Source organism: Bemisia tabaci, chromosome 3 (assembly GCF_918797505.1).
Source record: "Bemisia tabaci chromosome 3, PGI_BMITA_v3".
Classification (NCBI taxonomy): Eukaryota; Metazoa; Arthropoda; class Insecta; order Hemiptera; family Aleyrodidae; genus Bemisia; species Bemisia tabaci.
The window spans coordinates 25,190,413-25,210,564 of NC_092795.1; the positions used below are offsets into that span (position 1 = coordinate 25,190,413).

General features: G+C 36.2%; 2 protein-coding genes across 2 annotated transcripts in view; one reads left to right on the forward strand and one right to left on the reverse strand.

Moving 5' to 3' along the window:
• Window positions 1–111: 111 nt before the first annotated feature.
• mr (anaphase promoting complex subunit morula) lies at window positions 112–13,688 on the forward strand. The gene is made up of 12 exons (XM_019042495.2): window positions 112–356; window positions 1,635–2,067; window positions 3,029–3,134; window positions 3,671–3,809; window positions 4,293–4,482; window positions 5,793–6,018; window positions 6,537–6,706; window positions 7,948–8,122; window positions 9,946–10,186; window positions 10,752–10,967; window positions 11,539–11,697; window positions 12,985–13,688. The coding sequence occupies exons 1-12, from the start codon at window positions 297–299 to the stop codon at window positions 13,189–13,191; spliced, it is 2,322 nt and encodes a 773-aa protein (XP_018898040.2). The 5' UTR covers window positions 112–296; the 3' UTR covers window positions 13,192–13,688.
• LOC109031146 (uncharacterized) overlaps window positions 13,494–20,152 on the reverse strand; it is an 81,487-nt gene continuing 74,828 nt past the window's right edge. The window contains exons 3-5 of the mRNA XM_019042496.2: window positions 19,451–19,722; window positions 17,899–18,258; window positions 13,494–16,474 (exon numbers count right to left, since the gene is read on the reverse strand). Of these exons, the coding sequence (XP_018898041.2) occupies window positions 16,049–16,474; window positions 17,899–18,258; window positions 19,451–19,722 (1,058 nt within the window). The 3' untranslated portion in view covers window positions 13,494–16,048. The remainder of the gene's footprint in view (window positions 16,475–17,898; window positions 18,259–19,450; window positions 19,723–20,152) is intronic.

The window sequence follows — 20,152 nt, forward strand, 5'->3', positions numbered from 1 at the left end:
TGAGATTGGCGGGAAATTTTTATGTCTACAGCGTGCAAGTTTTTTTACTAATTTTCCTGACTTTGTAAGTAAACAAAACAAGTCACTAACCTAACCTCAAACCCTGCTCAACATCATACCGAAGACTATAGGACGAAATAAAGAATGCGAAATATGTGATAGTGAGTGCATATGTAATTCGAATGTGATATTTTTTAAAATGCCATTTCCGTAAACCAATTTTTTCCTTTACCTAAATTTTGTGTTTGCCTATCGTAACAACTGTTTCTCCTGAACCACCTTCTCATAGTCACGCAATGGATACATCGTTATCATGGGAAGAAATTTGCGATGCTTTTCCAATTCTCAAGAATAAGGTGAGCATTTCATATTTGTCAGTCATTGAATAATCTATTACCTCATTCTTGTTTTTAAGATGAAAGTTAGAAGTAGCCAGCTACAATTAAGTATGATCGTTAAACTTTTGCCATCGAGTTCAGTATTTGTTTTCCAGGCTTGGCTCTTGATATTGGTCTTGTGCAGAGGTTGCAGTAAATTTATCCCCCTCCAACGTTTTTTGCAATTATGGAAGAAGCTTATGGATTTTTGAGCTTGAGAATTTATAGCAATTGCTGAAACTCAGAATACCCACGGGGCTCTGCATACTCAAGCGTGAGTTGATATAGGTATGCACATAGGGAAATGATATGAAAAGATTGTCAAAACTTTGTCACCAACAGCAGAATATCTCTCTACAGTACCTTGCTGCCAAGACCAAAAGAACTAAGAGTTTTCACCAGTGTTTGCTTGCAACACACGCCAGCCAAACAGCAATTTGCCGGTAAGAAATTGCCTTTGGCCGCTTAGTAATGAAACTAGTGACAAAGTCGGGCTGCTAAGAAAATCGTTGTTAAACTCCATTTTTGGGATATTTTTGCGGATTCCTGACTCAAGGCATTTCAAAAGGGCAAACTTCCATTTTGGTCCCCAATAAATCTGAGATAGCCCCTAAGAAAAATTTGCAGGCGAGATGGCTGCTAAGACTTCATGCTCAGTTCTAAACACTGGTCTTCACCCTCTGATTTCCTCATTACCTGGTTTCAATAATGCCTTCAAGGTGATTCCAGAGGTCCAGCTGCCACGGCAGCAGAGTGCCCTTTGCTACATAGCAAATTTGATGGGTTTCACTATTTTGACAGTTACTTAAGCTCATGTATCTTGGGTCTTTTTAAATAACTTTAGCCATATTTAGGTGTACAAGGAGAAGGCTTTTCAAATGCTACCTGCCTCCCCATTGTTGACTAAATAGTGTTCAGGACCTTATGATTTTACATTTTTAGTGTATTTTCATTAGGAAAGAACAGTTTGGTGACCTCATTTTTTACCAGGCTTAAGAAGCCAGTCTGAGGCTTCATGTTAGGTATGAATAAGTATATTGCTATTAAGATTTTTCCACCCAGAACATTCATGATAAACATAATTTAGGCAAGTATTCTGAAAATACATAACAAAACTAAAAAAAAATTCATAGAAGCATGTCAGACTATGGGAGGTTGTCCCCCAGTAAGCTGCATAAAAAGCAGATCATTTGCATTTCTTATCTTGTTGTCTATCTCTTATTGAACCAAATAAATTGAAATTTTTATTTATTACAGGATCAAAGTGACTGCACTGCTGATAAATTCAACATATTACATGGGAAGATATTAAATTCTGGCTCAGAATGGGAAGTGATAGAGCTTGTGATGGATCGGATTGAGCTAGAGCTTCGTCAGAATGTTGCGCCTAGGTTTTGGGGAAAATTTACCTCTCGCAGCACAGAAATGGAAGGTTTTGAGAAGTTTAAAGAAGCTGTTTCAACGTTGTATGGAACTCTGTCTCTCTTCCTCCCTACTCTTGAGCGCCTTGAAACACTACGTAACTCTCCCAACAATCCTGAATACATCTGCGGAGAAAAACGACTTCTTGATACTTTCAAAGTAATCACTCGAGCCACTCTGCACTCTCAATTACCCATAGATTATCAGATTATCACAGAAGACTTTTATAAAGTGGCCTTTACTGTGTTCTGTAACACTGACAAATCGGGTAAGTTCTGGACTTTGTTTCTTCGTAATTTTCCTGTACCTATTCCTAGAGCAGGAAAGAATTAAAGTAGGAAATAACTCAAAAATATTGTTGAACTGTTAAGCTCTCCTAATTAGCCATCCTGGCATGTATTAGAGTGAGGAGATCCAGGATATTTCATTGTTAACTGTGGATATTTCAGAATATTTGTAATGGACCACTAGACAAGGTACGAATTTAAGCGATCTGATACATGTTTCTTAACCAGAATTTCACGTGGAAAACGATTCACACAACAAAAATTACGGAAACCAACTCCTAACGAAGATATTAACGTTTTTATTTCACATTGGTTACGAGGAATTTGAACTGCCCGCTCACAAGAAACTCAAAACTCTACGTGAGTCAAATCGCCCACTACAACGGTTTCAGCAAGCTTCTCAATCGAGCAATGTTCATTTCCCACCATGTGTTTTTCAAACTATAAGTAATCTGCTATAGCTGAGCCAAAGCGTCAAGATTAAGGTTGCCAGATTTTTATATCGCAGAGACTGTCATGATAACGTTTAGCGCGCGATGTAAATCACGTAGAGCATTGTGTTTTCATGAGCGGGTGGTTTGAATTCACGCATTAAGAATCATTAAATATCTTCGTAAGGAGTTGATTTCGGTAATTTTTGTTGTGTGCATCGTGTTTTACGTAAAATTTTGGTTAAGAAACATGTATCAGAATGCTGAAATTTGTACCTTATCTAGTGGTCCATTGTTGGTCACTGTCATTCATTTGCAATTATACTATTTTAAAATAAATAAAATGCACCAATTTTATCATCAGATCTTGGAAAATTTGCAAAAAGAGAAACACCTAAAACATAAGCTGTCAATGGAAGGTAGTGTCTGTGCTTACTCTCTCAATGATTTAGTTTCTGTCAGACTTGGGCTCCATGCATTTATGCTCTTATGGTAAATCTTTTTTTTTTAGATCTCAATGAGTCAGCTGAAGATGCTATCCAGTGCAGCGGTTGTAATCTGGAGACTGATCAATGTCAGTGTAAAAATATCATCCAAATTTTCCATGAAACTAATAGGTATGTTTACCCTTCACATTCTTTAGAATCATCTGCATCATGCAGTTCATAAAATATATTCTGAATATATTCAATAAAGCAAGGAAATAATTTGATAACAGTATCATGTAATTCTTTTGAGGACCTTAAAATGTGTCTGAAGGGAGATTAGACAAAGGGGCATAACGTAAAGAAGAGGAATATTTTTAAGTAGTATCTTAAAAACGGTCAGCAATAGATAAACTAAAGACTTCAAATGTTCATTTGATAAGGTTAATGAAACCAAGTCATCAACCCAGTACTTTCACTAACTAAATAAACAGTAAACTTGGAACCAAGTTAAATCAGTGATGGTATGTAAGCGCTAATCATTCTGATTATTTTGTTTTTCTTCCTATTGGGAATAGATAATGCAAAGGTGGAAAAATATGTTTGTTCATTGTTATTCATTTCATCTTTTTTCCTGTTGAAATGAATTTTTATGATTCAGGGAACATTTTTGTCCTACTCAATATAATTTTCATTCTATTTTTTTGTTTTTTTTTTTTTGTCTGCAGAATGTTAATTGAATTGGGATTGTTAGAAAGGCTGGCTGGAGACGTTTTGACAAGATTAATTCACAAACGAATTGAGAATCATGTTCAAGAAACCTGTAAAGGCAGCTTCGATACGTCTTACACCAACACATTGGAGGAGGTATTGGATAACAGTTGTTTTTATTTATTAAAGGCAAAAAAGTCTGTCTCAGGATACAGTCTCCACAATCAATCTTTATAAAATAAAATTATTCATTACTCAGTCATCATTTGCAATTTTTAAAAATTTCGATGGTCACTAACTAATCAGCTGGCTTTTAAATTATGGAAGATCCATTCTCTGAAGTTATCTTGAAAGTATTCATTCAAGAAGCACTCGGAATTATTTTTCTGAAGCAAAACAAAAACAATAATAAACAGGTAAAAGCTTGTACTTTGATGGCCTGTGAGAAAAATGCTTAATCATGAATCATATCTCGTTGTATCATAGACAAATGACTTTGCTATACAATTGTCGGTTTTCTTAAGAGACTTGATGTATGTTGTAAAAAATAAAACTAACAAGAATTTTATATTTTTTTCTGCGTATTACATCTCATAATTCTATTCATTTCATTCTTCACAATCGTATTTTGTGTTTTAGTGGTTAGAGACTGTTGTTATGGGATGGCTCACTAATATTTATGGCGGTGGTTCGTCCTCAGAGAACAGTGTATCGTTGAATTCTGATGAGACTCAAAATTTCTTGAGAAAGTTCAAGCAGAAATTAGAACATTTGTTGTATGAAACATATACGCGAACTAGAATTGAGCAGCTTTTCAACATTATTATCGGTAATTTCTCTCTAAAGATTATTCTAAAAGTTATTTTCCTTTTGTTTTACTCAGAACAGTTGAAGGTAGCTGTTCAGAAAAAGGTAATATTGACCACCTAGTAATCTTGTGTTCATTACTATTAATAAACCCTCTAAATACTTATTTACAGTTCAAATGATAACCTTGATCTCCAGAAAGAATTTTCAAGCAGTAATTAAATTTTACAGAATTGTGTGTTGAAAAAAAAAGGAATGTATCCAAAATAAAAAAAACATTCCCCTCTCTAGATGTTATCCCATCTTTGGTATGCTCATTCCTTTGTATGGGATACGTCCTCTTAGAATTTCAAGACCTCATTGCCAAATGCCTGTTGACATGGCAGCATTGCCAAGTTTAAAATCCTATAGTGTCATATTTTCTGGACAATAAACTGTATCGAGATTTGATTTGTGTCGAAAATAAAGAAAGTCTAGTTTTCAGATACATGAAGAATTTGAGTATACAATCTATGTGAACTTGCAGTGATACTACACGGACAAAAAACAATTGCTGATTCAACAATTCAATTGCTAAAAACAGTGAGTGCAATGCTTCAACGCAGATTTTACAACAAAAAAATGCTACTTTAACCACACTGTAAACTAATTTAACCACGGGGGTGGTTAAAGTAGCATTTTTTTGTTGTAAAATCTGCGTTGAAACATTGCACTCACTGTTTTCAGCAATTGAATTGTTGAATCAGCAATTTTTTTTTCAGTGTATTTTACGTAATTTTTTTATCACCATTTTTTTTTAAATCACTGAAAATTCCAAAGGGCAATATTATGTCCAAAAGTATTTTCATTTTATTTTACTCGTGTTTTTTTGTATCTGTGTATCACTTATCCCAGAGAAACAGATCGTAAGTTCTAAGCCTTTTTTCTAAGCTTTTAACACTGTGAGTTATTTAAAACACATTTTCTGTCTAGACTGTCTACTTTATCTGTCTCTTTTATCTTGTTAACAACTTGAGGTATCAAATATTTATGCTCCAGAATGAAGAGGTGAGGCAAATGAAATAAACTTGCAGGGCTCAGGTACCTAAGTAGTAACTGCAGTAACTGCAAGTTCTATACACACCAAATATTGTTGCTGTTGTCTTTTGACATGAAGCATCACTTATTTTTAGGAGATCCCAATTCTTCTGTTTCATTCCATGTGTTTTTCAGAACTTGGAGTTACGCCCTCTCAGGAGTGGAGCAACAAAATTGCCAGGAATTAGAAAAGTGTACATTGGAATTCCCCTTCATTCATTTACTTCACTAACATTGTTTGTGTCATTCCTCTAGAATACCCAGACTCAGAGCCAGCTGTTGAAGACCTGAGACTTTGTCTTGAAAAAACAGACCTACGTGGTCACCTGATGGGGAAGTTGCAGCGTGCCTTGGAAACAAGGCTTCTACATCCAGGTGTGAATACACCTGATATCCTAACTGCGTACATCGCTGCCATTCGTGCTCTGCGCCAGTTGGATCCATCGGGTGTTCTCCTGGATACAGTAACGCATCCAATCAGGTTAATAATTATTTAGTGGCTTCTGTAATAAATGGGAAATGATTATTACAACTAAGATTGTGACAAGTATTCACAATTATGCCGTCAAAAAAAATGTCAAAATTCGTTCAGTACAAATTTTGGTTCCCCTGTTTTTTTTTTAATTTTATTTTAAACAGGATGACAGTCTTCAAACACTATCTTCAGTTTATAATATCAGTCTTGTACATTTTTCCTTTTCAGCACAATGAAAGTGTCTCTTACTTCACTAACTTTACAAAGGGTGTCAAAATAAAATCATGATTCAAAACAATCTCCAATTTTTATCTTTTGGTATTACGCAACCCTTGAGCAAACTAAACAATGGATGTATCACTCTTTCTTTCTTTATTTGATTATAAATATCTAGCAACACCACCAAAAACAGTATCAAAACTTCAAGTAGACAAAAGAGCATTTTCACCATTTTCAATTGACTGTTTCCTTTTACCTCGTCATGGACAGTAAGATGTCTCTATCTTTCTTGGTTTGGTTTTCAGACAATATTTGCGCTGCCGGGAAGACACAGTCCGTTGTGTGGTGACTAGTCTCCGGGATGAGGGGCCAAACGACCTGGCAGAGGAATTGCAACGCGGCCAAGACTCACCTGCTGAAGATGGAACGACCAATTGGGAAAAATGGATGCCAGATCCTGTCGATGCAGATCCTTGTGAGTAGGCTTCAAGAAAGTTAAACATTAAAATTCATACCTAGAGCAAATAGCTCATCTTTAAAATTTCAGTGGCTAGTCATAGGAAGTAAGTCATGCAGCCATGAGTAATACTTGAATGGTCAAAACGCATCTATCGTATCAGTAGCTCAGAGCAAAAGAGTTGAAATGAAAATTTTTGGGACTGACAAGTTTCTCATCCTATCACTTTATGTAAGATGGGCTTTAAATGTGTGAAAAATAGGTAGTGATATTTAAAGCAGACTCAATTTGCAAAAGCTCAAAACTTGCGAACAGTATTGAATTAGTAGGGCTTGCCGAGCAATTTCCTTCCCTTGAAATGGAAAAAATGTTGTTTCAACCAGTCTGCTTTCAGCTGTTGATATATTCAATAATTTTTAGTAGAGAAAGGGTGGAGGGTTGATTCATATAATCTTAAATGCACTTGGTAACAATTTTGTATCATTTTATTTCAGTATTTGATCATTTCTAACACATTTTATGAAAGTAAATGAAATTCTACCTCTGAAAAAACACTTCCAGGCATTACTTGGTACAAATTGAAACATTTTGGTCAATGCTCTCTCCTCAAAATTTAATGAAGAAAATGATTCACTCAAAAAGAAATTCAGAAATCAAATCCCGTGGAAGATATGAGTGCATATAAGTAATCAATATTACTTAAATCTCGGGCTGGTTTTCACGACCTCTCGAGCTTGGTAGCAGGAAATTCACTGCACTGAGGATTGGCCCAACAAGGCCGAAACGCGTCTGCAGTTGCCTTCCTGAATGGTTGTAACTAGTGTTGCACCAAACAGCTTATCTCTTTGAGGGAATCCAGTACTCCAAAGGAGTTATTCCCTCTGTAGTGAGAATTTTCAGCTAAATGCTGAGTTTTTTAACGCACGTTAGCGGAAAAAAAAAAAAAAAAATGCCAACATATTACTTAAATGGTATCATTTGTGTGGTTTTTTCTGTCAGTACACATGCTAATATCTTGCTCAGAAGTTGACTTCTACAACTCCTATTTTATAATTCGCCTACTGCGCAAAATTTTGAAGAGGAAGCATACAGCATAATATTCTAATTCATAGCTTGTCTTGTGGCCTGTTATGCAGTATTTACATCTATTATGTCTGGTAGGCCCTTCCTCTAAAAAAATTGGGGTAAAATTTTTGTCACTTCCATTATTTTCCAAAATCACCTGTTCTTACATTTTTCCTGTTTTTTCTTGTCTTTAGCTAAATTATCAAAAGCACGACGTACCTCGGATGTTATATCAATGCTTGTTAGTGTGTATGGTAGTAAGGACTTGTTTGTAAATGAGTACAGGACATTGTTAGCTGATCGTCTTTTGGCACAATTCACATTCAACACAGATAAAGAAATTAGATATCTAGAATTATTGAAATTGAGGTAAGTCTCCGATTTGACATTTTTTCTCGATATCCTTTTCCTTTTTCTTTTTTTGTCTGGTATTTTTCGAGCTTGACTGCAAAATCAAACAATGCAGAAAAAAATCGGATATATTTTTCCAATCTTTGAATTACGAGGGGCATTCGTAAAGTAAGTATATATCTTTATTTTCTCCAAAACTAATAAAGATAAATTAAATCGGTAAAAATTGTTTTTACCAACATACTCTCAGCTTTTCAAAAAGCTTTCATTTCAAATTTGGTTTACCGGTTTGCAAGTGACGTCATTTTTCTCGCGTCCATCCCTTGTCACCGCGTGTCCAAAATATTCGAGCGCGGCAGAGCTCCTCAGACGAGTACATGTTTTGGCTACGGTGTTTTGGGACGCTCAAGGAATATTGCTGATCGATTTCTTGAAAAGAGGAAAAACGATTGATGCCGCAAGATATTGTGAAGTTTTGAAAAAACTTAAGTCAGCGATCAAGCAAAAACGGCCCAGTCTTTTGTCTCGTCAAGTTTAGTTCCTTCAAGACAATGTAGGCCTCATAAGGCTCATGTGACTCAAGACTTGTTCGCCTCATTCAAATGGGACCTTTTTCCTCATCCACCGTAGTCACAGGACCTTGCTCCAAGCGATTTTCATATTTTTCCTGCGTTAAAGCAGAGCTTGGTTGGCCAAAAGTTCTTTACCGACGCAGAGTTGCAAGAACCTGTTAAAAAATGGTTCCAACTACAGGATGCGCAATTTTTTTGAAGATTGAATCCACAAACTGCTAACATGGTATCAGAAATGTGTTCAACTGGGTGGAGATTATGTCGAAAAGTAAGGTAAGACAACTCGGAGCCTGAAATTTTCACATATTTAACCAATTAATGTACAAGTTTCTTTATGGTAAGAGTATGTACTCGTCTTAGGAGCTTCGCCGCGCTCGAATATTTTGGACTCGCAGTGACGAGAGATGGGCGTGGGAAAAATGAAGTCACTCGCAAACCGGTAAACCAAATTTAAAAAACGAAGGCTCTTTGAAAAGCTGAGAGTATGATGGTAAAAACAAATTTTACCGTTTTAATTTATCTTTATTAGTTTCGGAGAAAATAAAGATATATACTTACTTTACGAATGCCCCTTGTATTTCAAGAGAAATAATTTTTGAAAATTGCTATCTTTCCTTTTTAGACCTTACAAAGCAGTTTTTCAAAAATTATATATATTTTTTGTTGGAGCGGATCTACTTTTAATAGAAATAGAAAACTTTCAAACTTTTTTCAGGTCTTAGAAGGAATGGAGCATGTTTTATCTGCTCATTGCAGGAATCAATTGTAGGAAGATTGATGGGCTTCTTGCCTAACTTCTCTGCAGATTTCAAGAAAGAGACAAAAGATTCTCCATCTTGATTCTTGCTCTCAATTTCAATGCTATAATTAAAGTAGCAAATCTTTTGTTACACTTTCAAAGTTGGTGAAGGAGTTTGGCAAGACGTTTGGTTTACTAGAAAAAAAAGATAAGGAAAAGAACTCCTGGTGTTGGCTCAGTTGAATATTCTTTATGTATATTCACTCAAATCAGAGTTTTCTAACAGTTAAGTCTTGTATCCCAAAGAAAACAAAAGACATAAATTCAATCTACAAGAAGGTTTGTGAAAGATTTGAAGACTGTTAATTCAGGTTAATAATTACGGCGTTAAGATTGACAATACCATTGTCAATTTGGGTCATCCCAATGCCATTTTGTGTAAAATTTTCATTTTTCAAGATTTCAGGTTTATGGCTGATGTTGAAAATATTAACTAGTCATTTTTTCTTCTTTTTAACTCATTATCCTAGATTCGGGGACTCACAGCTGCATTATTGTGAAGTCATGCTGAAAGACATCCATGACTCAAAACGAATGAATGCACACTTGCACTCGGATCCTGCTTTTGAGCTCTCTAACAAACAGTTCGTGGCAACAGCAATCATTTTATCTGCTCAGTTCTGGCCTGTCTTTAAGGATGAAACATTGGAACTACCAGAAATTGTCAAAGAGCACCTCAATGTTTACACTAAGGCTTTCGAAACACTTAAAGTGAGTAGCCCTTGCCGACTATTTAAAAGATGCCAACCATTTACCTTTGTTTTCAGTTTCCTTTCATCTTACTGGGTCGCACCATACTTTGCTTGTGTAAGGTTTATCAAAAAAAATCAAACAATGCTTGCTGGGTGCATTACTTTTTTCTTCTGAAATTAGAACTCCAGAGAAAAATTAAATGGCTCTCTCTCGCTAAAATAAGAACAAAGACAAAATGCCCTCCTCCCTCTCCACCAAATGTTTTTTCCTGAACTTTCTCTCTTGGGTTTTATTTCAGATGTTGTGTGATTCAGTGTGTCTGCTTAGTGCATGGTATTGACTAGTGTTTGAGTAAAACCTACGAATCAGTCTGTTATCTGGTCAAAACTCAAACTGACCAGTGACAACTTTTTTATCACTCTACTAGGGGGTCCGCCCCCTGGACACTACACGGCCCAGCCCTTGGGGCATATTTTGTGTATATATCTCAATTTAAAATGTCATAATTCTTAGTTTCAGCTCAAGATTGTGGCAAGGAGATTGCATGTTTCTGTTTTTTTCAATTTTTCTTGTATGTTTCCAGGGGAATCGAACATTGAGTTGGAAACCTCACTTAGGTGCTGTAAATTTGGACATTACAATAAAAGACAGAACAGTGAATCTAACGGTGACTCCAATACATGCCACTATTATTTGTCACTTTGAAACAAAACCAGAATGGACTATTGATGAACTCAGCCAAGTCATGCATGTTCCTCCAACTGTTCTAAGACGTCGCATAGCATTTTGGCAATCGCAGGTGAGATTCTTGAGAAGGTTCTGTAAAAATTGTTTTCTCATCTCTCTCTATCTAATAGATTTTGGGGAATGCACTTTCCTCAAAGGTGAATAAATCTAATGTTCATCGAAGAATATAATTAATAAATAATCTACATTTCCCAATTAAATTAATTTTAGCATGGGCCGTACTTATATTTCAAAAGACCCCTGGGGTACATGACATGTGACTCCAAAATGCCATTAAGATTAAAGTAAAATATGTTAATAAACTTTAAGTTTTATCTATTTGTATTTTTTAATGAAATGACCCCTCCTTGTCTTGAAAATGTAGAGTAATGTGATAAATTAAGATTTTTTGTTTTGTGTACCATTGATTCATTCAAAATTGATTCAAATCATTCCTACTCTGTTATGATCAGTCTTGTAAATTCTCTTTGCATGCAATTGTTGATCCTATCTTAAACACTGAATGAACATCCTGTAGAAATTTTCACCGCCACACACATTTTTGCTCGGATTTCAACAGTTCTTTCAATGTACAAGTTTATGTGCCCTTTCAAGTATTTATCTCTTTATAAATTAATTTCCAGGGATTAATATGGGAAGCCTCAACGGACAAGTTTATCCTTGTTGAAGACTCAGTTTCTGGGAAGTGGAAAAGTGATGTCAGGAGTGAAATGGTGTGCGAAGAAGAAGAAACGGAAAGTGCTATGGCTTCTGCTCATGATCAGCGAGAAGAAGAACTTCAGGTATGTTTGTCTTTGTATCTCCTTAATGAAAAATTATATGAAACAGCAAAAGTTCCCAAAGCAGGAGTTTTGCAAAACCTGCATTGAGTATTTCTTGTAAGGTTTTAGTCAAGCAGTATCCAAAAACAACTCTGAAGATCTGAGTTTTCTTCTCTTAGGCATAAAATTAAAATTACCTGTTGAGATTGCCCCAAAAATTACAGCTCCCTTCCACCTTCGTTTGGTTGAAACTTACATTGGACAGAACCAAAGTTTGCTTGCGTACGGAGCATTCAGCTTCCTGCATTCTAATTTTGAAAGTTTGTCTTTGTTAATGGAGCAAGACAGCACTAGGCTGAAGTACAGGGGTTTCATTGGTGCTTAGCCCCTGATACTTTATCAAGTTTTGCAAGAGGTGCCCATGGCTTGTTCTTTATCTGGTTTTATCATGCTGAATTATCTACACTGAATATTGCATATAACAACCTTGTAGGGACCGGGCTCATTTGATCGTTATAACGGATAGTCGCAATAACCGATAGTTGAATTTTTATGCTCTCACCTCTGAGAGCGCACGAATGAGAATGCACTGTTGCTGGATGTTGATAAGTTGCAGATGGGCCATTGAAATAAGGCTCTTAATATTTGTACTTCAGTAACTTTTTTTCTCTATTTTGTGTTTTCTTTTAAATTTTTAATATAAAATAATTATGGAAATTTCACCTTTATTTTGCAAGAGAAAAACTTCGTAAAAATTAAGAGGTCGTAGTCACACCAAAGTTTAATTAATTTATTTACTTATTTATTCATTTATTTAAACACTACTTTCATATCAATTTTGTTAAAAATGTTATATATTTAATAAAAAAACTGTACACACTTTAAACTTAAATTCGTCGTTAAATTGGCTGTATGAAGGTACCAGAAAATACCAAAATGAAGGCGCTGTGCAGCTCTCTTGTCGCTGTAACTGGTAACGGAACCCTAAATTCCGCAGAAACTCTATTGCTACGACCGATGTGGTGCTATAAGCGTCATCATTATATCTGATACCTTAATTCATTGATCTAATGGAGTTTCGAGCAGGACCAAAGAGATTGTGTTGCTTTGACCGATATGCCGTTATAACCGATGTCGCTATAACCGATGTCATTATACGCGATATCCACTGTAATTCCAAAGATGAAATGAAATTTTTTATGATGTTTATTAATTTTAAGTAGCTCCTGTATTTTTACAGTTTTTATATTATATTTTTTGTTTTATATACTCAGCTGAATCTTTTTACATTCACCTCTATTTTCATAGGTGTTTTGGTCGTATATTGTTGGAATGTTAACAAATCTGGACTCAATGCCTTTGGAAAGAATTCATCAAATGTTGAAAATGTTTGCATCCCAAGGACCCTCTACAGTTGAGTGCAGTCTACAAGAATTGCGGCACTTTTTAGAGAGGAAAGTTAAGGAACAAAAACTAATATTCAGTGGTGGACTTTATCGGTTACCAAAACCTTAATCGTTGGTATGTTTGTTTCAACTTATGGATCTCTAATTATACTCTCTGAGAAACCTGTCTATGTACCTGATCCTCCTTATGTCTACTTACCATTTGCAACTTAAGGAAGACTCGTTCAGCCAATAGTGCAATTCATGGTAAGTTAATGGAATATTTACTATTTTTGCTTTGCAAAGCCAGTGATCTACTCTTTAAAGAATTTTTCAAAAATCACTTTTCATAAAGTTATCTATCGACATCAGAGGTTTTTTGAGGTCAATTGAATCTCTAATTTTAAAGAGTGTTAGCGAAATATTGTGCTAAAAAAAGTATTTTTTTTTTAAAAAAATCTGAAATCTTTTAATAAAAGTTTTTGAATTTTTTATTATCTTTATATTTATGTCGGTTGTTGACGAAACAGACGCCTTATTGCCATTTAAAATCGTATAGTCATTTATTTCCAAACTATGAGTAAGAAATAAATTGTGATTAAACATTTTTATGAACTTATGAACAAATTCTAATGTATGTGTAAAATTATTAACTACACAATCTCCGATACTTCATTTAAAATCATAGATACTTCTGATTTGCTCTTTATTCATTTTTAATTTGTTCTCATGATGGTTACTGCTGTTTTACAACGTTTTTAAAATAGCTTCCATATTCAGTTTTATCAGATTGGACCTATACAAGGTCTGAACAAGGAATGAACGAAACAGGTTTTCTCTTCAAATCTTATGAAGAAAACGATTTTTACTAAGAGAAGTTCGGAAATGAACTCCTGAACTAGTAACAAGTATTTTCAACTTAGACCAAATGGAGGTTAAATTATACAAATGATGCCATTTGTACTTTTCCCATTCAACCGATGTTAACCGTAAAAACACATATCTTGTTAAGGAATTGATTTCTGGACATCTCAAAGTGTGATTCTTTATTCTCATAAAATTTTGAGGAGAAAATATGTTGCACAGTGCTTTAATTCTTACCTTGTCTAGAGGCCCATCGCTGATTAAGAAAAGAATGTCAAACTGAATATTGAAAGTTACAATAAGTGTAATTCAAACAATGCAGATATTTCTAAATATTTTTAGTCTTTTAACCCTTTTAAGTCCTACGTCTGTGTTATAAAGTAACCGAGAATTATTTCTGGACAGTCTTTAGCTTTGTACCCTTCAAAATTGTATGCAATTTTTGGGATTTTGAGCACCATAATCAATAGGATTATTTAAAACTGTCCACAAAATAATGAATTCAAGTCCAAGAAGGAAGCTTTTTTCATACGTCATTTTTCTTCATTCAACAGAGTTAGGTTTATAATTAAAGGAGAGACACTGTTTTAAAAAAGTTCAAACATAATTTTATTATACATTTCAACTTAGAATCTATGAGAGTCTTATATGTACAACGGTAAAACATAATTAAATTACACCTTTACAAAAAAGAGCTACGCTCTATGGCAGCTTTGTACAGTTGTTTACATGATGAAAACGTTATATGACCGTAAATTTTCTCCTTTCCTTTTTTTCTTCTTGTGAAACTTGATTATACTTGAAATTTTTCTCAGTCTTTAGAGCACTGATTGAATGAGAGGCAATATCAGAAAAAAAGGAAGAGCAAAGGATGAGGGTAACCTAAGTTTTATACCGTTCCACTTATTTTTACTACAATCCTTATAGGATTTAAAAGGCTCATGGTAGATGTTTCTAAGGCCTAAATTTTAAGGGCGCTCTGAAACTCTTTGACTTGACTTTCCTGAAACTTGCTGTATGTATGAGAATTTCAATGCTACAGAAGAACTCTCACAAAGGTTTTAAATCAAGATAGCCTGAGGATTTGTCTTAAAATTCAGGCCTGATTGCTCTTTGTTTGGCTTTTTTTCTTTCTATATGAAAATATACTTACCGCAAGCTAAACTTATAGAACTGGAAGTCATTTGTCATTCAGATGCAAGTTCAAGAAATTTACTGACCAGACTTTTCTGAAGATGTTTTTATCCTACAAAATCACACTCAAAATCGATTTTTTCATCAGTTAAACCTCCTACCTCTCCCTTTTAACTCTTCTCTTAGATTCAACCTTCTCTTTTGCAAGTGAAATGTTTAAAAATAAATTTTGAAGGACCACATAATCAAAATAATACATGTTTGTTGTTTTCAAAAATATTTTAAAACAAATGAAAATTGCTGAAACTCTATTTAAATGGAAAGTATGAATGGCACTCCCATTCTAGAAAAAAGGCAGCTGGAATATTGCGGGTTTTGATGCTAGACAATATTATGGGGTTCTTATCAACAATATTGAGATAACACCGCTTGATTTTGTTTATGAACAATTTTGCATTCGTATTTGTTGTATTGTATATTATTGCACTCCCTTCAAAGAATATAATGTTCTGGACGAATTTTTAGGAATATTGTTAGTACGAAATGCATAAAAAACAAATAAGTAAAAATAGAAAAAAGTGGCGACTCGAAGAAAAATCAGGGAAATATCACCCGATAAAAAAGAATACAACCCCAAAAAAGACAAATTAGAAAAGTCACAACACTTTGTCTGCTCTGAGGAATATTTTTTTGAAACTGTCACATTGCTAAGAAATCAAATTTGCAATAAATGTTTTCAGTGAGCATCGTGAAAACATTCCCAAAAATTATCTTTGGAGACGTTGTTGCAATGCTGCTACATAATTTTGTTTAAATAAATGAAAAAAAAAAAATTATGGGTTTTTCAATGAAAATAACTCTTTCACTCAAAATGCTATTGACTAGTTGGCCATCCAAAATTTTTTTTAGCATCTCATGGTTGAATAGAAAAAGTAATCAATCCCTACTTTAAATATTGGCAACTGTCGCTATATAGGCTAGTATTTTGACTACTTTTTTCTCCTGTCTGATTTTTTCCGCACATTGACCAAATAAACAACCTTTTGTGGGTGAGCAATCGTGTAAGGTCTAAGGGGTGGCACAGGTGAACTAAGTTTCAAAGTTGTCGGCAATTTCACAATTGGTGACGGTTGCAATATTGGTCTCGGAGGGACCAACCAAGTTTGCTTTTGTCCAAGACTTGGAGGTTTCATTGTTTTCAGTTTCTCTATGTCTTGCCTACTCATTAGTTTCCGCATATATCGATGCCTCGTCTTAGGCAGAGCAGGAACAGGAATACGCAAATACGGCCTTTTGTTTATGTAGAGTACTGGTTGGATCGGTTGGTACAACTGGGGAGCAGTGTTGCTTCCTGCAGGAATGTTGTTGAACTGGCCAGTGTTGATGAAGTTGTCTTTGCTTGGATCCTCGTGCACCTAGTTGATAAAGAATAAAAATTTAAGAAGGATTACTGGGAAAAATAGGCAAAGAATTTTCCTGACTTATTGTCAAATTCTGCTCTCCTTAATTGTATGCATCATAGGAAAAGAGGAGAAAGGAACTTGATTTCCTCTCGACCTTTAGTTTTCTCTGCGAGTCTTAAAAAAAAAAAATTAACAAAAAATCACTAATATCTAATTAAAATGAATGATCAGACATTAACATTTTTATCCTCCGATTTCCACGGTATAATTAATTGTTGCCACTGAATTCGCGTGTTGTGTAAGTTGGCTTCTCACTTACTGAAGGGGCTCTTCTTATATTGAAATTATAAAATTGAAATAATTTTCAGTTATTTTTGCATGGCATGTTGCCTATCTTGCTCTCATATTGCAGTGGCGTGGCGTGCTTTGCGATGTATCGATCGATCTGCCGTATAAACCTATCGAAAAGGATCGATAAACAGGGTGTTCGCAACGAACGCATTAATAATCGATTCTTTACCATAGCTTCAAATGAAGAAATATCGATAATCGATCATTCACGCCTCGCCGCTGCCATATTCTGCCGTGCTAAGGAAAAACGCCGTATGGACCGCCAGGCGTTGCCAAGTTTCCTTCGATAAAACACGAATTTCCCGGTAAACTTATGAATATTTTCTTTCCAATTTTTCAGATACGCTAGCTCGCAATTTCATCCAAAGTTTCTGAAAATTTTGAGGAAAAATATTCATAACTTTCCTAAAAAAAATGAACATTTTATCGAAGGAAATTTGGCAACTCTCGGATATTCATACGGCGTTCTACCTTAGCACGGCAGTACTGACCTCATTCCGTTCATCGTTTAAAATCGGCATTTACCAGCCAAATCTGCCCTGCTAGCAAGAGAGCAGTAAGTGCATTTCTGCATGAGCCATGGTCAGCACATGCTATTATGAGTCGAGGTTCATCCCAGCGTGCACTTACTGCTCTCTTCGCTATCACGGCAGAAATGTTGGACAAATTTGCAATTTCACGGTGAAAATTGCATTTTCATAGCATAAAATTGGAAATTTCAATATTTTTGCCAGGATCCTTAGCCAGGGGCGGATCCAGCAATTTGGCAACAATGGATTCCTTCCATTTAAACCCATGTTAAATAATCGATTCTTGTCGGGGTACCTGGCCCCTCCAAGAATCGATACATTTCCATAGGTTTAAGTGGAGAAAAACAGTGTTGCCAATTTGCTGGATCCGCCTGTGTCAGAGGCGTGGCGTGCTTTGCGATGTATCGATCGATCTGCCGTATAAACCTATGGAAAAGGATCGATAAACAGGGTATTCGCAACGAACAAATTAATAATCGATTCTTTACCATAGCTTCAAATGGGGAAACATCAATAATCGATCATTTACGTCTCGCCACTGGCCTGTGTCCTTACCTCATACTGATGTCGGACGTTCCGGCCGCGATGTCCGAGAACCAGGTGATGGTTCTTGTCCTTAGGTATGTCGAAGTCCTCTATGCTGTTGGTTGGATCGAAGATGTGGTGGTAGTGCTGGATGTGGTCCTCGTGGATCTCGTACGCCTCCGGTGGGATCGTGTAGAACTGTCCGTTGTCCTTCCCGCCGCCGTGTCCGCTCTGCCCGTGTCCGTGTCCGTGATCCTGCTCGTGTCCGTGGTCGTGTCCGTTCTGGAGGCTCGTGTCCTCGCTGCTCGTGGTCCCCGTGTCCTCCTGCGAGGTGGCCGGCGTCGAAGGGTGCGACTCCTCGCTCGAGCCGCCCCCGACGTCGTTATGTTCCTGCGAACGATATAATTGGACTTCATTTTGCGAACGGGAACCAATTTTTACGGCTCATTCTAGACGACTTTGTCATGGTTTGCAATCAGTAAACTGCAAGAACACGAGTCTCGTTTGCGTCGTATTAAAATATCTGCTCCCACACCAAGTAGCAATTTTAACCGAAAAATCGCGATATTTTGATACTAAGTTTCGATTTTTCTACGATTTTTGGGCGATAAAATCTAGGATCGTCAACATGTAAGCGATTATCCTCGATCATGTCGCAATTTTATCTCTATAAAATCGAAATTTTATCTCAATTTATCTCGATTTTTTGTTCGATAATATTGCGATAAATTGCCGTCGATATAACCGTGATTTGATTGCAATTTCATGCAATAAAATCGCGATTTATCGCAATTTTTAATCCGATAAAATTGCAATTACCTAATCGACGTCGATAAAATTGCGATGCATTCTCCGATCAAATCGCAACTTATCGCAGTCACTGCTACTTGGGATTCTGCTTTGTCAAAGGACAATGAGCCAGCACTATTTTGCTCGAAATTTTCACAATAATTTTCCTACAGCGTACGAAAATTATTAAGATTCCAAAAAATGATGGTTTTGCGCTCAAAGAACAAATTACGGCAGAAATGCAGAATTTTTTCGCCAAAATTATTGTAGCACAATATCATCGAACCTTTCTGAATGAAATTTTCAGAACTTATTTTCTACAGAGGAAACTAAAATCTTGAAAAGTTTTGGGCTATAACGATGATCAGCCGTACGTCAAAAGTAGAGGGTGGCGGGGTATCAACATGGGCGCAAAAATATATAAATATCGACGGTGTAAGTCGGCAATCGCATAACTCGGTTTGCGACGTCGCAGACTTCTTTTCATACTTTATTTTGTAAACGGAAAACTACTCAACGGCAACTCTTTAAAACTGCCGAGATTTTTCTTCTCGATGCGAAGAAAATTCTGCAAAAACTTCAAGGAATGATGTCAATTTGTTCTCCTTTAAAAAAATAACATAGAGGCGGAGATTTTCAGACACCGCAAACGAGTTATGTGATTGCCGACTTTCACCGTCGATATACTTGTATTTATAATTGCTAATATAAATATTACGATTTATAAACATGTATGAAATATGTTTTGTTAAGAGGAATAGAAAAGCGGTAAGGGTGATGACTGATGAGTTACCTGCGGCTCCTCGTGAACCTGGTAGGAGACGGGGTGCATGATGGGAACGTAGATATGCGGGATGAGGTGGAGGTGGATCAGGTGGTTGTGGTTCTTGGCGGAGGGGTCGCGGTTGTAAGGGGGGTGACCGCGGGTATCGCCCACGTCAAATCCGTGCGCCTTCAGCTTATCCACGATGTCGTGTCCGTGACCATGTCCGTGTCCGTGGCCGTGTCCGTGGTACAAGTGATGGTCCGAGAATACGGGATGCTTCAATATCGGCCGCCATGCCCCTGCAGACACGAGACAGCGAATTAGGTAAATGATTAAACAATCGTCTGATAGACTCAGATCGTATGGCATGCATCGGATCGGGTTTGCCCAGAACCGCACAGGCGCACTCCCATCGCGAATCCCGCCCTAAACCGCACAGTATGGCACAGCCCAAAACAGCACATTTTTTTGGCGGACAAAACCGCACACACAGCGTAACAACACAAATGCGAAATTAAACACATGATTTTACTGCAATAATTTGACAACATGGGATCGCGAGGCCAGTTCGAAGATGATAGGAAAAATTGAGTTGTTACGCAAGTATGTGTGCATTATCGCATATTTTCGACGAAGATCGGCAGTATTTTTACGCCGCTGAACCCTCGGTTTTTTTAGTTACTTACGTGCTAGCTCAAATGCAGGTAGACACTGATCCGAGTATTAACT

Excerpts from the sequence above, each read along its gene's own strand:
- mr (XM_019042495.2), top strand. The coding sequence starts at position 297 with ATGGATACATCGTTATCATGGGAAGAAATTTGCGATGCTTTTCCAATT. Across the intron at positions 6,019-6,536 it reads ACAGTAACGCATCCAATCAG|ACAATATTTGCGCTGCCGGG; the intron begins GTTAATAATTAT and ends TTTGGTTTTCAG. Across the intron at positions 11,698-12,984 it reads AGCGAGAAGAAGAACTTCAG|GTGTTTTGGTCGTATATTGT; the intron begins GTATGTTTGTCT and ends CTATTTTCATAG.